This window comes from Triticum urartu, chromosome 6A (genome assembly GCF_056163025.1).
Source record: "Triticum urartu cultivar PI428250 chromosome 6A, HENAU_Tu73, whole genome shotgun sequence".
NCBI lineage: Eukaryota > Viridiplantae > Streptophyta > Magnoliopsida > Poales > Poaceae > Triticum > Triticum urartu.
This window is the reverse complement of record NC_141878.1, coordinates 168,147,578-168,163,112: the sequence shown is the minus strand read 5'-3', so window position 1 is coordinate 168,163,112 and position 15,535 is coordinate 168,147,578. Positions and strand designations below refer to the sequence as shown.

The window sequence follows — 15,535 nt, the reverse complement described above, 5'->3', positions numbered from 1 at the left end:
ATCCATTTAAGGTAGCAGTCATGTCTCGCATATGGACTTAGGGCGCGTGCACGCAGTGGTGGAGCTAGCGAATTTTCAAAGCCCGGGCACGTCTTAAGCTAAAATTTACTTTGGTCTATCACCACATCATATATTTGGATAAACGTCATGTGTAATATATGCGGTAATGTCAATAACTCACCTGGCCGTCGCTTGCCACTAGTAGCCCTCGTCGTTGAGGGTTTGCTGCTACTTGTTGCCACCCGACCGTGGCCTTGTGCAGGTGGACACTTGCCGGTGACGAGGACAAGCTAGCATCCACCAGAACAGGAGTGAAATTCCCATCAGAGGGGTTGCTGATTTACCTCCCGCTTCCGTTTCCAATCCCAATCATCTGTTGAGGCCCGACCGTGCGCCATGTCCTGCGGTCTTGGTGGCCGTCGATGCTCCGCCAGTCCACCTCGCCGGCCGCCGCCTTCAACGCTGGAGTTGCTAGGGGCGAGCACCTAGGGCACGTCGTAGGTCGTGGGGTCGTGCGGCGCGGCGCACAAACAAAAGCCAACCGAGGAGGCAGCCGAACAGGCGAGGCGAGCGAGCTAACCTGATCGATGGATTGAGCCTATTTCACATTGTACGAGTTGATTACCTGTTGCGGCCCATGTATAAGAAAGTTAATTGATAGGCCTATGGTGCGTTACCACGTGAGTAAGCCCAAATACGCAGTCAACGTCTTCGCCCAAACATCGTACGTTTTGTTCAGCGATCGACTCCGGCTGCTCGTAAAATTCGCAGCGGTCGAGCCCGGGCACGTGCCCAGGGTGCCCGCACAGTGAAATCGCCACTGCGTGCACGAGCTGTTGTCGTAGGTTCACCCGATAGTTGGGGAGTTGTGCAGTATCCATGGGATGACCGTAGGTCGTTTGATAATCAATCAAAACTGATTAAATTAATCAAACTCATATTCCGCGGGCCGATTAACCATCACCGTTCCATTTTTCCAAGCACACAAACGAAGGCAATGCCCTCCGCCGCACGCTCCCGCCGCGCGCTAATGGCCACCCGCACGGAAGCCGGGCACCCTAATTTGGGCAGGGCGGCAACCGACGGCCAGGCGAGGCCCTCTCATGGCCGCTCGCGCGCCCTACAAAACGCGGCGCCGCGCCACCCCACCCTCTCCCAGGCCTTGCAGAGAGCGACCGAGCCGCCCTCCCCCCACCGCCCCGCTCCCACCACCGGAATAAACCGCGCCTCGCCGGCCGACCTCTCCTCCTCGACCGCCTAGCCGCTTGCTGTTTGTTTCTTTTGCGCAGGCCCCGTGCAACCGTCCCGTACCCGCGAGGAGAGGGAGGCAGAAGCCATGGAGATGAAGAAGATCGCCTGCGCCGTGCTGATCGCCCTGGTGGCCTCCGCCTCCCTGGTCGCGGCGACCGCCCCGGCCACCGAGGCGCCGGCCGAGTCCCCCGGCGCGACCGGCGCGGCCGCCGGCGCCACCGCCGGAGCGGCCGGAGCGACCGCCCCGGCCACCAGCGGCGCCTTCGCCGGCGCGCCCGGCGCCGCCGCGCTCCTCGTCTCCCTCGTCGCCTACTACCTGCACTGAGACGGGCCGGAGCTCGCGCTCCCACGTTCCCACGCGGCGCCACGCAGACGCGTCGGTTGATTCAATTTAATTTAATTCCAATTCACCGATCAACTAATGACCACTCTATGATGATTACACCACACATTATCTATCGGTACTATGTAACTGCGCTTGTAATTCTTCTTTTCGGCCCGTTTGGTAAACTCAACCCAATCCGCGTCTGTAACCCGTGGCTAATGGCGCCGTGTTATCATTTCATTCGAACAATTGAATGATATTTGCTGTGATTCTATTCTATTCTACCTGTTCGTGTTGCCTCCGTCTATTCTTTCCTTTTTTCTTTTGATGATGACATCGGGTTCTTGATTAGCCTGTGGCAGTGGTGACGGTTGCCAACGGGCTTGTTTGGGTTGGAATCTTTGAGAAGATTATCGTTTTCGGAATCTATAGTCTTTGAGAAGATATATAAATTGATTGCCGTCAAGAGCAGGAAAAAAAGAATTCGACAAAACTGGTCGGGGGAGAAGGTGCAGTGAGCACCATGATTCATGCCGCACAGACCAGTAGTGCCACGATTTTCACGATTTCAATATGCCTTTTATTTATTTCAATATATACTACAGTACAAATAGATTGAAATGCCACAAAGGCAGTTGAGCAGTTCGTGATTAGCATTTAGCAGTTTCCCTATTCCTCCCTCCCACCCATCCCCATCCTCCCTGATGATCCCTCCGCTCCACTAGTCGTATCTCCGCTCTCCTCCCACCCTCCCCTCTCCCCGCGCACCCGCTCCTCGGCCGGCGGCCCCTCAAACCCTAGCCCCGAGCGCGAGCGCGGCGGAGATGGAGCAGCACGTGCTGGTGGCGCTCGCCCTCTCTTTCGTCGGCGGCCTCAGCACCTCCCTCGGTACGCGCCATCCCGCCACGGATTCTCTCCCCCCGAGCACCAACTCGGCTGCTTGCCTGCTCGACCGCCACCGTGCCGCCTGACTTGAGGATTTTCAGTGTTTGCGCGGCCTTTTCGGGGATAATTCCAGCATCTTCTTGTTCGGTCGTGTTACAGAATTATTAGAAAAGAACCCAGTGCCTTGCTATTTGCAAAGCGACGGAGTTTTTTGCCGTGTTACATGAACCCAAGCAGGACAACTAGTCATCAATCGCCGCGGCCCAACATTCATCAGAATGCATAGATAGATGAAGCTAGTAGTCCAGGGGCCTGTCAGACTGATTTACAGAGCGCCAAAGCCAGTTCCACACTGAGGCTATTATGGCTTTCCTATCGTTTTTACGACGCTCAGATACAGGTAGTAACGGCAAACCTTGCTTGTTGGCCTAACACGGTTGCCCATTGCGCCTCCACGTCCTAGTTAGCAGTTTCTCATGCTTCTACTTGATATCCTGCGAGGATTCCTTGTGACCGCTTAAGCTGAGCCCGAGATTTGTGTCTTCAGGTGCGCTGCTTGTGATCGTCAACCCTTCCCCTGACCTCAAGAGGCTCGGCCTCCTCCAGGTCATCAACTGTCTTCTCATAAGTTATTGATTATCTGTCGTTTAGGTGAGTAGTGAACTAGTGATGGTTGTCTGATTGTTCGTGCTCTATGTATTGCTCATGCTGCATGCAGGGTTTTGCTGCTGGACTTATGTTGAGCATCTCGTTTCTAGACTTGGCACACAACGCACTCAACTCCATTGGCTTCTTGAAGGCCAATCTATGGGTCGGTTGGATCTTTCTTGCAGTTCTAGAATCTGTTTCATGAAATGAAATTTCAGTCTATCTCAGATAACACATTGCGGTATTTTGCAGTTTTTTGCAGGAGTTCTTTTCTTTGGGTTCGTTGTCAAGTTTATTCCAGAGCCAACCTTTGTGCCAACAACTGATGCAAGCAAGAAAAAGGTTGGAATGAACAATCCTCGGGGATGTTTCCAGCATCATTCATATCAAATCTGTTTTCTAACCAAAATAAGTGGGCTGAATAGAAGTTGGTTTTCTTTTGTGGAAAGCAGACTGATGATGACGGGTCGGGCAAAGATATGATGAAAAAACATCGCCGCCAAGTCTTATTCAGTGGCATCATTACTGCTGTTGGTAAGTTACTGCCTCTGTTTTTATATACTCAGCATATTTGCTTTGACTGAAGTCAAACATTCATCACAATCATTTGACTTTGTACTTATTCTGAGCTGCAGGAATTAGCTTGCACAATTTTCCTGAGGGAATGGCGGTATTTCTTGGATCCGTGAAGGTAATGCCGTCGTGCATTCATCTCAGTGTAGTGGCATCATTGATTTGCTGAGAGGACGTTCTGCACCTCGCATTTTGTTACAGTAGAAAAATTACTGGAGCATAGCTTGGTTGTTTTGGTTTTCAAAGAGTTCATGCACCTTATTATTATTATTTATAGCTTGGACTAATTATATTCGGTTATAACGAAAATGCAGGGTCTTCGCGTGGGAGTTAACTTGGCTATTGCTATTGCTTTACATAACATACCCGAGGTATATAAATCAACCTATCAGCCTTTCTGGTTAAGTAGCCTAAGAATTCTTATCTGCAGTTATATATTGCATCATTGGCAGTTTGGCACTTAGGATAGCCCTTGGGGTGCTCTTTGTAAGAAGATTCAACTGCCATTAAAAAGTTGTTTGTTATACTGCACCAGGTAGTCAATATATAGGTTTGATATATGAAAGCTCAATCTCATGGCAAACTAATTCATGACAAGACAAGAGGGCCATGATGAATCTTAACTCATTTGCAGTGCTTGTTTTGCCATGAAGTTTTGAGTATTCTGATATTTGCTAGGTCTCCGCACTATCCAACTTCTATATTTTTCCTTTTGATCTGTGTAGTTCAGTTTGATGCTTAGTGACCATACTAGAATTAGTTGGCATCAAACACATTATTATGTACAAGGGAGAGTTTGCAAATTGTGTTAGCAGGATCTATCACGGAAAATTAAATAATTCCATTTTATGGAGAGACATTCAAAAGAAGCTATAGTTCTACAAAATCATACCCCCTCTTTCCCAAAATAAGTGTCGCTGATTTAGTACAAAGTTGTACTAAATGAGTTACACTTATTTTGGGACGGAGGGAGTATATCCGAGACTACTGACAGACTGACATGTTGCCAATTTTCTTTTTGATCTACTATCCTAACTAGTTGACACTTTTTACCTTCTCAGGGGGTTGCTGTAGCTCTGCCACTCTATTTTGCTACCAAAAGGTACCTGTTTTCCCCATGTAGAGATGAATAATTAGTGAAGTTTGTAGTTCACACCATCTTTCAAAACGAGTCTTGAGTCCACTAGCGCAAATGCTACGAATTCTTGGTTTTCTGTAGCCAAATGTTATAAGTTGGTTACACAAATATAAGTCATGCTTGTTATGCATTATTATTAAATGACATACAATCTTAGAACTTCTCAAATGTGGTGAGCCGCTCTGATCTCGGCTATGTGAGCTTTATCTGTTCCTCCAGTCTTAAAGGGTGATTGGATTCCAAAGTACCTACAAGTAGGGATGAAAATGGAGTGGAAACTTTCCGTTTTTCCGGAGGAAAAATGGAAATGGAGAGGAAATATGAAAACGGAAACGGAAATTTACAAAACGGAAGTGGAAATGGAATTTTTTATGCGGAAACGGAAACGAAAATGGAACGGTGTTTTCTGGTGGAACATGCATGGAAACGGAACTTTTCGTTTCCGTGGATATGGAATTTCTGTTTTTACTATAGACCTATAGCTGCTTTGTAGCCCAACCACCAAAGAGAACACAATGACACAATTAGTAGAATGGATCTGAGGCCCAACTTCTACTACCACACATGTACTCAGCTTGACCCTATACGCAATTGTCCGGTACTACTACAATACTACGCTAAGTTGCTAACATAATGATATTATTTTGTAGCCATGTTAACAACTCATTAAATTTGTTTGTTTTTGTGTGTATTTCTCTATGATTCAAGGGGTTTTTAAGTTCCGATCAATGCCTATTTCTGTCTCCGTATCCGCTTTGTATTCGCTCCGTATCCGTTTCTGGTAGTATATGTTTCCGTATTCATTTCCGGGGTTTCTGTATTCGTTTCCGCTTCTGCAAAAAAATGTGAAAACAAATATGATAGCACTCAGTTCCGTCCCTTTCCGCTCCGTTTTCATCCCTACCTACAAAGCATGACCATGTTTGAAATCATTGTACTTTAGAACGAAGGGAAATTAGAATTTCCCTTTATAGCTCAATATTTCCTTTTATTCCTATTGTCATTATTGGACTTACTTTTTTGCAGCTGATAATGTTTCTCTGTGTTTCCTTCTTTCTTGCATATCAAAGCAAATGGCAAGCATTTAAATATGCAACACTCTCTGGTTTGGCTGAGCCACTAGGGGTATTTTTTGTAGGTATGCTATTTTTGTGAGCCTTTCTGTAAGTTTATTCTTTAATAACCTATCGACCACTGATGCCAAATGTGATTACTGCAGCTGTCTTGTTTCCGAGCAACTTAAATCCTGAAATTCTTGAAGGCCTACTTGCATCAGGTTAGTCTGTTAGTAGAGCTAAACCGTGATATTTCATGCTTAGTACTTTGTTGACTTCCCATTTGTCTTTACGCAGTTGGTGGTGTTATGGCTTTCCTCACTTTGCATGAGTTGTTACCTCTAGCATTTGACTATGCTGGTCAGAAGCAAGCTGTCAAAGCAGTCTTTGTTGGCATGGCCGTCATGTCTGCGAGGTTTGTTGATGTTTCTGCACAAAGGACTTGTCTGTATAGTTCTGAAGCACTTCTACTCTGTGATTTGAGAAAAAATGACTAATATCCATGTTAGAGGGTGGTAATTGAGTTCTTGTATTCTACTCCCTCTGTTCCGAATTACTCGTCGCAGAAATGGATGTATCTAGATGTATTTTAGTTCTAGATACATCCATTTCTGCGACGAGTAATTTAGAACGGAGGGAGTAGGTGACAGTATCGTAGGAGATTGACATCATATGTTGTTGGCAGTGAGTGCATCGTAGAGAAAATGAGTAATGACTTATGTTCTATCATCTATAGGGTGAATTTATGGCATGAAGGTTGCATTAGTATAATAATATGTTTGCAGCAGTGTTTGACAATAGGCTTAAACATACTGGTCCCTTCACCCAAACAAAAATATTGACCTGAGTAAATTCGGTCGGCAGCCATATGCATTAATGTGATCATCAATAGTAACCTGTCATACGCATTCACAGTACAAATGCATAACCTACATTCCTTCACACTTCCATGTACTCCCTCCATAAAGAAATATAAGAGCGTTTAGATCACTATGTACTCCCTCTGTTCGGAATTACTTGTCGCAGAAATGGATGTATCTAGATGTATTTTAGTTCTAGATACATCCATTTCCGAGACAAGTAATTCCGAACGGAGGGAGTACATGCTAATTTTGACGCAAAATTGCTGTTCATTATTACGGTTATTATACATGGCCCCATGCCTTGAAAGCAGAGGACATTTTTATATTTTTGAAAAATAAGCAGCACACATTATTCTTTTCTCTACATGCCTAATTCGCGATTCCACATTGGCAGCTTGTATTTCCTGGAGATCAGCCTACCCAAGGAGATCAGCTTGTAACATATGACCGCACCGCTGCAACTATACCAGCTGTTCATAGTGTCCTCTGAAGCCTGAGAACTTCGCCATACATCAACCGTTTCTTGCGATCTGCAAGGCAAGGGGCGTGGGGTTTGGAAGGTTCGTTGCTCAGAAGCAAGAATTATGGCCAGAACGTTGCATTGGCCACGTGTAGCATACACTATAACTCCTGGTCATTGTGTCTGACAGTTTTACTAGGAAAAAACAGCAGTGTGGCGACCCGTATGTGGTGGCTGGACATCCCTCACTTTGTTGTTTCAGAAAACCATATGTGGTGACGGGTATCTGAATACAACCATCGGGCTTGTTGTCCAGTAACAGGATGCAACTAGAACAGATTTGCGGCTCTTTTGTCAATTTGACACGTTAAAAACCTGCCCACAATCATGGCCTGCAGGCTGTAATTGCCCTGTTAACCCTTGATTCTGTTCCAAGTTTATACATCTTCAATTTCTTTTGCTCTTGACATGAGTATTTTTTAAAAAAATCTTGCTTTGGGTTATTGTTTCCAAACAGCCTGTTGCAACTTTGGTGCTAGAATTTCTAGACTGGGTCTACTTAGATTATGATTTCATCCAAAGGTAGGTGCAAAAATTATGAACCGTAGGTGAAGAATCAATCACCTTCACCAAGTTCTCTCCTGCCATGACTGTTTTGCTGTCGTTCACAATACCCCCGATTGAATCGCAAGATGTTGCGCATGAGTATCGTAGTTAGTTACAATTCCCAGGCAAATTATCATTACAAACTTGGAGACGAGGTAAGTCCTAGCTGAACATGGTGACATTCCCAGGAATATAGGTTGGCCAAATTGTTCAAAGTTTCAAACCACCTCACAAGGATGGGTACCTGGAGGCACTGCATCACATGCAGACTTGGCTTGCTGGATTGAGGCAAGTGTGTGCACATTACTTACACAGGTCGTCAATTTTGATTTCTTAGCTCAAATTTCATATCAACAAAACGCCGCGGTTTGTCAGCTGGAGAGCTTTCTCTGGTTGCGGCTTCCAGCAAAGTTTACAAGATTGAAGCAAAGAACTGTATATGTTCAGGCAATCTGGGCTACACAAAATTTGCTTTGCGGAAACTTGTATCGACATCGCAAAGACAATGGCACTATCCCTACCAGTGCAAGTAAATCAGATTAAGGCTGACAGAGATCAAACAACAGCCACCTCGATAATTTAATTTCTGTGCCCAACACCAAAGTGAAATCGTCTTGCTTGTTTGTCATTGAAAGCGTATTCAAGTCTCAAAGGTCCCAGTGGGGAGTCCACACGGATACCAACACCATACCCGTAGCCGCTTCCTGGCTTCCCACGGGCCCCTGCTGGGTCACCTAAAAGACAAAACGATGATAGATTGCGCAAGTGAGAAGAGGTTTTTGTGAGAAGAAGAGCTAATACATAAAATCTGCTCTTCGAAATCTGGAGGTGGAGCCCTGTCAGGCCTGTTCCAGCAGCAGCAAAATCTTCTAACTAGAATAAGGGTTAAAAGCAATAATTTTCTTCATTCTGAATCTAACGTGGCTTCGAGAATTTGAGTACAAGTACAGAACTAGCCTGCTTTAGAGACCACAGACCTGGACTAAATTATACTATCACAGCAAAATGTGAGTACAACATGACTTACCAGGAACCGTTGGACCAGAGCCAAGATCACTACCATAGTCACCAAAGACAACACCTTCCAAGGGACCAAACTACATGGAAATGACAACTGTGAGTAATCAAAGCAGGCTGATTTTTTCTTTAATGCAAATCATACGGCAAGCATGACATGCATCAGAGTATCACAAGAACTAATCAAATGCATTTGATTTCATTTTTCTTTAATGCAAATGCATTTGATTTCATTGCAGGTAGCAATCATGAAAAGTCCACGATTAAAGTACTAATTTTCCAGCCATGAAATCATGTATGACAAGTAACAAATCATTGGATCGTTGACACAAGTATAGAAATAATTCCAAATTGGTAGTCATTGAAACAAATATAAGATAGCGAAAACCATGATAGTGTTAGCATAAATCAGGTGACGGAGAACTGAAGTAACAGGCACCATGCATGCACACGTACCTGGTCGCACGCGTGCATGATGCAGTTAATAGGTGTCCAGCACGGATTTGGAGATGTTACACTGAACTTCATGTGTAGTTTTTTGTTGTTGTCTCAAACAAAATAATCGATTTACTGTTACATTCTTAAAAACGAGCAAATAAGACTTCATCTTAAAATTGCAAACTAATTCAAATACTACACTTTTAGTTTCTTCTTGATATGCGTTTATTGATGTTGCCGACTGTTTTTTATAAGAATTTCTTCTTGATATGTGTGTATCGATGTTGCTGACTGGTTTTTATGAGAATAGCATATGGTTGTGTGCATTTTATCTAGAGGTGTTTCATGTAAATGTTAAGTTTAGACAAATAACTTAATATTGCCAAAAGAGAGGCAAGGCTTACCAAGCGGCAAGAGACTTCACCACTACCAACTGCATATGAGCGGCCAGAACCAACAGCACCTTCTTCATATCCTCTTACACTGTTTGTCCCACCAATTGCAAATGCTTCATGAGGCGAAAAGTTCCCCTCCACATGACCTCCAGAAGCACTGGATCACAGTATAAAATGATGTATCAGGTAACATAACAACAAAATGTAAGTCCACTGTGTGGAAACGTCCAGGTTAAACTGATGTTTTCACTCTTGTCCATCAACGGCACGACATGCACTAAAACATACCTTAGAAGAAGTCGGGCAGGACCAATTTCATAGCTCTGTCTCAAACGGGCTGTCACTCTGTTGAAACTAAGCCACTCTGGAAGAATGGGCAGACCTTGCTCGACGTTGAAAACAAACTGGAAGTAGTAACAACAGTAGGATATAAGAAACTGTCACGGCAAGATTAGAAAATAGTAAAATGCAGAGGATAAAAACTAACCATTGTAGAGCTATGATCTCCAGAGTCTGTGTAGACACTTTCAAGCTTAGCAAGTAACGTGTCATCATAAGGATTGCCGCTGCATTTTCATGACAGGACCATCACATTTCTAATAGTAACTTAATCTGACAACTGTATTCGTGGTGTACACTGTTATGTATATACTTGTGGTACAAACTAAAGTTGAATGAGAAATCAGGATTTGAGACCTTGCAGTTAATTGGCTGTTATAGAAATCTCTGATCATAGGGTTGCCTTTGTCATCACGAGCACCAGCATGCTGCATAGAAAGTGTCAACAGAACACAATTAGGCTATTTTTATGGAGAGGTAAGCAAAGGAAACAGTAATGCATATTTATACGGTTCAATCAACAAAGTTAGTACCGACATCACACAAGTACACGACTCTGTCTACTTTAGACTTTTGCTAGCAGGCCTACATGCAGGGGGAAAGGTGAATCGATTACTACAACTATTATTCACGTGTTTACCTGAAATATCAATCCAAGAGTACCACTCCATTTAGGCCTGAAAGGTCGACTATATTCAATGCCAGCAGTTACCCGTCCAATTGTAATAGGACTATGGTCAGGATGCTCCCCACCATGGATAAGTGTTCCAGGGGTCCTAGAGTTCTGACAAGGAAAACTATCATAAGCGCATGCACATGATTCGCAGCTGATGGAATCATGGAACTGTGGTGATATCATACTAAAGGTAAATACCTGAACCATGACAGTTCTGGAGGTCCTCTTATTGTCACCGTCAATCCAAGGGTCAGTGTAGTTTAAACGAAATATAGAATCTATTTGGCCCCTCTCTAGTGAGAGATTCAACTTCTTGTTCCTTCCAAAAACATTCCGCTGAGAATATGCAAAGCTGTTTAAAAACTCCAGTGTGAGGGAAAAAAATAGATGTAGAACTTCCTGTAGGCAGGTACAAGATCTAAAATACATAACAAAATCTTATAGGCTACATATGGTATTAGAAATCCTGTACTGAGTAAATAATAAAATTAAAACCAAAATCTACAAATTGCCAGTTCATAAAGGCCTTGGGCTTTGGAGGGTCATCTTAACTTTGGCGCTACAATGTGAGGGGGGGGGGGGGGGGGGTCCACTCAAAATAATAATAATGCAATGTGATGGTGGGGCTTGAGAATAGCTCAACTCATGAGCACACGCCCCTTTCTAACTGATAATTTTTTAAGTAAGCCCATAGTTAATTATCCACAGGTTATATGTCAGGTTGCTTCTTGGACTTTTATTTTAGGAAGGCCCAAAGCCCAGTTCGAGCTTAAGAAACGTTATCTCTAAAATATTACCATGGCAATATTATTATATAATTAAAGAAAGTACATTCCATTCCAGAGAAAATAAGATGTTATTTACTGAAGAATGTACTGACCTGCCAATCAATCCAGAAAGAGGCCCATTTGTTATCCTGCACAAAAACAGCATGATATATGTTAAGCCTAAAATTTCAAATATAATTTGCATATAGGCTACATATGGTATTTGAAATCCAGTACATAACAAAGCACCTCAGCACCTTACTGGTTAAGAAACATACTTTATGAAAGCATACAATTCACTCAATTGGGTTCACTAAATAAACAGCACTAACCCACTCGAAATGCCACCACCAGCAGAGAAACCACCAGATTTGCGTTCGACAAGATTCATGACAAGATCCACTTTATTAGAATCTGCACAAGACCATAGATAAGAGCACAGGTACTTGAGAAAATGTAGACCAGCTTCAAGAAAATGGGAAGTATAAATTAGCTTCACCTCCCACGGGCTGCGGAATTATTGTGACATCCTCCATAATTCCCATAGTGAGTATTGTTTCAACATCTCTTTTCACTTGTGCTCTATTGTATGCCTATTTCCATCATTAATAAGACAGATAAGATGTCCGTTACAACATCAAGGCTACAGGACAGCAGTTTCAAATTGTCATCAAACCAAGCCTACATACACAAAAACTATACAAGCATGATCCGATTCCGACCATACTTGATATTATTGTTGACATCCTTCTAACAATAGTAGGCTTTGGTCATGGTATTTGCATAGCAACTTCCACACCACACTAACAATACTTAAACGCACATCACCGTACCACCAAGTGTGAAATGAGAACTGTTCATAAAATCATTCCATGTAAAATTGTGCACCGAGGAAAATAAACATTCATGAATGTCATCAATAGGGATCTAAAGGACTGGAGTATCGAAAGAGAACTAGCCATGGACAGGGGTGCGTGGAAGCTTGCTATCCATGTGCCAGAACCATGAGCGGTTGTGAGATCTTATGGGTTTCACCTCTAGCCTACCCCAACTTGTTTGGGACTAAAGGCTTTTGTTGTTGTTGTTGTTGTTGCTGTTGTTGAATATCATCAATAGTGTGTCCAAAGTAGATTAAAACAAATACAGCAAGTAACTTCTAAAATGCTCTGACCTGACCCTTCTTGGTGGTAAGCTGCTGGAGTATGGTTTCTGGTTTTGTTTTTCCAGTAGTTGGTTCACCACTAGTGATAGAGATGGAAACAGAAAGAATATACAAATGATCAGAATAATACATGCCATAAAACAGTAATCAGCAGAGAGAATCTCACTAAGTCAAGCTATGATTCTCACGTTCTTCTATCCAGAAAGCGAATATTGATATTATTAACCTCAGCTTCAGAAACTTGTAGCCTTAGAATTCCTCCAGAAAGGATCTCAGCATACGAAACCTGAAATCAAATCAAGCGCCTTCATTGATTTACCATTATAGCAATAAGATATTCTTTTACTTGCTAAAACTGTAAACGATGTTGCTTTTTACCAAAAAAAATGGTAGGCACCTAAATGCTTACCAGACACAACTAACAGGTTATCAACTCCCACACATTCACGTTTTTCTCATGTCATGTTTCTAGTTTGTTACAATTAAAGAACATGTACAATCAAAAGCATAGCGACAATGAAGTTCTATATACATAGCAGGATTCAGGAAGTAACAAACAACACGGTAAACCAGAACTATGTTGTATGCCCAACCAATTTGGAACTGGTGACAGGTGAGATGTAAATGATGCAAGTGCATTAAAAAACCAGAAATTGACAACTCAAGTCTTGTGGTACTAGGCCTCTAGAAGGCCAAGAAGATATAAAGCATATTTACTTGTTCCTTAAGAGAAGCGCAGCAGATGCCTATTGTTCAGCAATCTTCTCAAAAAAATTCCAACACATCACCAAATAGAAGAAAACAAAATATTATGCACAATGGTAGAACATGGATTATACTAATTATTTTTCCCACCTACCATGCCAGTAAGACCGCGCTCCTGATACCATCCATTAATGGACTTAATCACTTGATCTAAATGTCTTATGTTGATTATTTTACCTGCATAATGTAACACAAAACACAGGTCTCAAGAACAAATCTTAGAAGCTAATAAAAGTAAACTAAGATTAAAAAAACATTTCTCTTTCTTCTAAAGAAATAAAATTTGAAGAAGCATGCAGGAGAAACTACATGTTCTGTTAAAGAAGAAATATACACCCCAAATTCAAGTGGAGAGGACTTGAACCAAAGTTGGAGAATTGTACACCCACTCCCCCACCAAACTGAGGTCTGCTCAGTTCCTAATTCAGTAGTTTTACATCATTTCTCTATAAAGAAAGGATACCGAGAGATTATGTCACTGTAGATGGACCTATTTTACCATAGATTTCTATGCAGTGTGGAAAAACAGGTCTTACGATTAGAACTAAACCAAGAAAAAGAACCATGTGAATCCACATAAAAGGCATGCTTCAATTGCTGCACAGTTCAATCTAGTGGTATCATAATAGGACCAAAAACTCAAAAAAGGTGATAAAATATGTGCGGTGGTGGTAATTCTCTTATGCATTCTAGATATTTCTGTGCCAGACAAATTTACATACTTAAATGGCCTAAAGCTAACATGCAGCGTTGGTTCATGTAGCACTGTGCAAAGTAAATCAACACAATTAGTTACACAAATGAATAACCATATCTAACGTAACAGACTCTTAAACATGAGAACAAGTACCATGGTGGTCACGAAATGAGTCATCTAGGAACTTGGAAGGCAGCATGTTGGCACCCTCACAGACCAGCCCGTGGAAGTCCTGGTTCGGCTCCACCTAAACAACAGAACATCCCGAATGTCGCAACCTTCAACTCCAAAAATAAGCCATGGGAAAGGGATTGGGGAACAGGCAAAATCCTGACCTCAAAGACGAGGCGAATGCCGTCGCGGGTGTCGACGGCAACGGGCATGCAGGAGCGGAAGAGGCCGCTCTCCACCACGCGGTGCACATCCTCCTGCACCTCCCTCACCGTAAGCGCCGCGTTGGGGCGGCACGCTCGCAGGGCCCCGGCGGCCGCCTCCTCCAGCTCGGGCCTCTCCAGGGGCTCCCCGTCCTTTCCGCGCACCGCCACCTCGCTGATTAGAACCCGCTCCTCGCCCCCGGCCCCGCCGCTGTCCTTCCCGTGCCTCCGCGGCAACGGCGCGGCCGGCGTCTCGGCCCGCGCGGCTGGGACGCGGGGGAACGAAGCGGCGACGCGGCGGGCCGCGGCGTCGATGGCCCGGCCGATGTGCGCGAACGGGGGTAGCGCGGCGGAGAGCAGGGCATGCGCCGGGGCCGGGGAGGCGCGCGGGAGCTTGACGCCGGAGGAGATGAAGCGGACGCCGTCTCGACGAGGCCCCATGGCCGCCGCGCCGGACGTGTAGACTACGGTGGCGGGGTTCGGCGGTGGGATAGGGTTTAGGGTTTTGGTGACGAGGCGGGGGAGGCCGCGAGGGTTTCACCCGCCATGGCTGATCGGGGGACGGAGGCGTAGTGGCGGCGACTGGCGAGCTGTGCTCCGGAGTGGACGGCTTGCTGATGGTGCAACGGCAACCGTTCGATGTCCTCCTGTGATCCGTTCGGTGAAGACTGTGCGTGCATCTGATCCGTTGGCTGTTTTTTTTAAATAAACATGTACTTTATTTATTAGAAACAATTGTTACATCGTCAATAAGTAAATGTACAATGTCCCTCACAGGCTCCTCAAAAACTGAAAGTTTCGCTAGCCTAGCAATTTCATGAGCCACCTTATTTGCTTCCCTATTGCAATGTTCAAATCTAACAAGCGGAAAATCACAAGCTATGAAATACTCCCTCCGTTCTAAAATAGATGAGTCAACTTTACCTCCGTTCTAAAATAGATGACTCAACTTTACCTCCGTTCTAAAATAGATGACTCAACTTTACATTAACTTTATACTAAACTTAGTACAAAGTTAAGTCATCTATTTTGGAACGGAAGGAGTAGCAATCATTGAACACTGCCGCCGCCGCTCCGTCGAATGTCCTCCATTTTCCATTA

The 15,535-nt window shown here is 44.0% G+C and overlaps 3 protein-coding genes across 3 annotated transcripts; 2 read left to right on the top strand and 1 right to left on the bottom strand.

Moving 5' to 3' along the window:
* Positions 1-1,161: 1,161 nt before the first annotated feature.
* Positions 1,162-1,855, top strand: LOC125552669 (uncharacterized). The gene has a single exon (XM_048716301.2). It carries the CDS (start codon positions 1,337-1,339, stop codon positions 1,574-1,576), a length of 240 nt encoding a protein of 79 aa, XP_048572258.1. The 5' UTR covers positions 1,162-1,336; the 3' UTR covers positions 1,577-1,855.
* A 382-nt stretch (positions 1,856-2,237) lies between these two features.
* Positions 2,238-7,665, top strand: LOC125552652 (zinc transporter ZTP29). Its single transcript, XM_048716292.2, has 12 exons — positions 2,238-2,464; positions 3,009-3,067; positions 3,180-3,272; positions 3,362-3,451; positions 3,562-3,643; positions 3,745-3,800; positions 3,997-4,053; positions 4,744-4,784; positions 5,891-5,958; positions 6,040-6,096; positions 6,173-6,290; positions 7,133-7,665. Exons 1-12 carry the CDS (start codon positions 2,401-2,403, stop codon positions 7,176-7,178), a joined length of 831 nt encoding a protein of 276 aa, XP_048572249.1. The 5' UTR covers positions 2,238-2,400; the 3' UTR covers positions 7,179-7,665.
* A 458-nt stretch (positions 7,666-8,123) lies between these two features.
* On the bottom strand, positions 8,124-15,057 carry OEP80 (outer envelope protein of 80 kDa). The gene is made up of 16 exons (XM_048716262.2): positions 14,396-15,057; positions 14,214-14,307; positions 13,458-13,540; positions 12,787-12,884; positions 12,608-12,677; positions 11,936-12,029; positions 11,769-11,850; positions 11,550-11,585; positions 10,868-11,021; positions 10,634-10,777; positions 10,351-10,421; positions 10,142-10,220; positions 9,943-10,058; positions 9,664-9,811; positions 8,832-8,901; positions 8,124-8,538 (listed from the first exon to the last, which is right to left on the bottom strand). The coding sequence occupies exons 1-16, from the start codon at positions 14,873-14,875 to the stop codon at positions 8,384-8,386; spliced, it is 1,974 nt and encodes a 657-aa protein (XP_048572219.1). The 5' UTR covers positions 14,876-15,057; the 3' UTR covers positions 8,124-8,383.
* Positions 15,058-15,535: the final 478 nt, after the last annotated feature.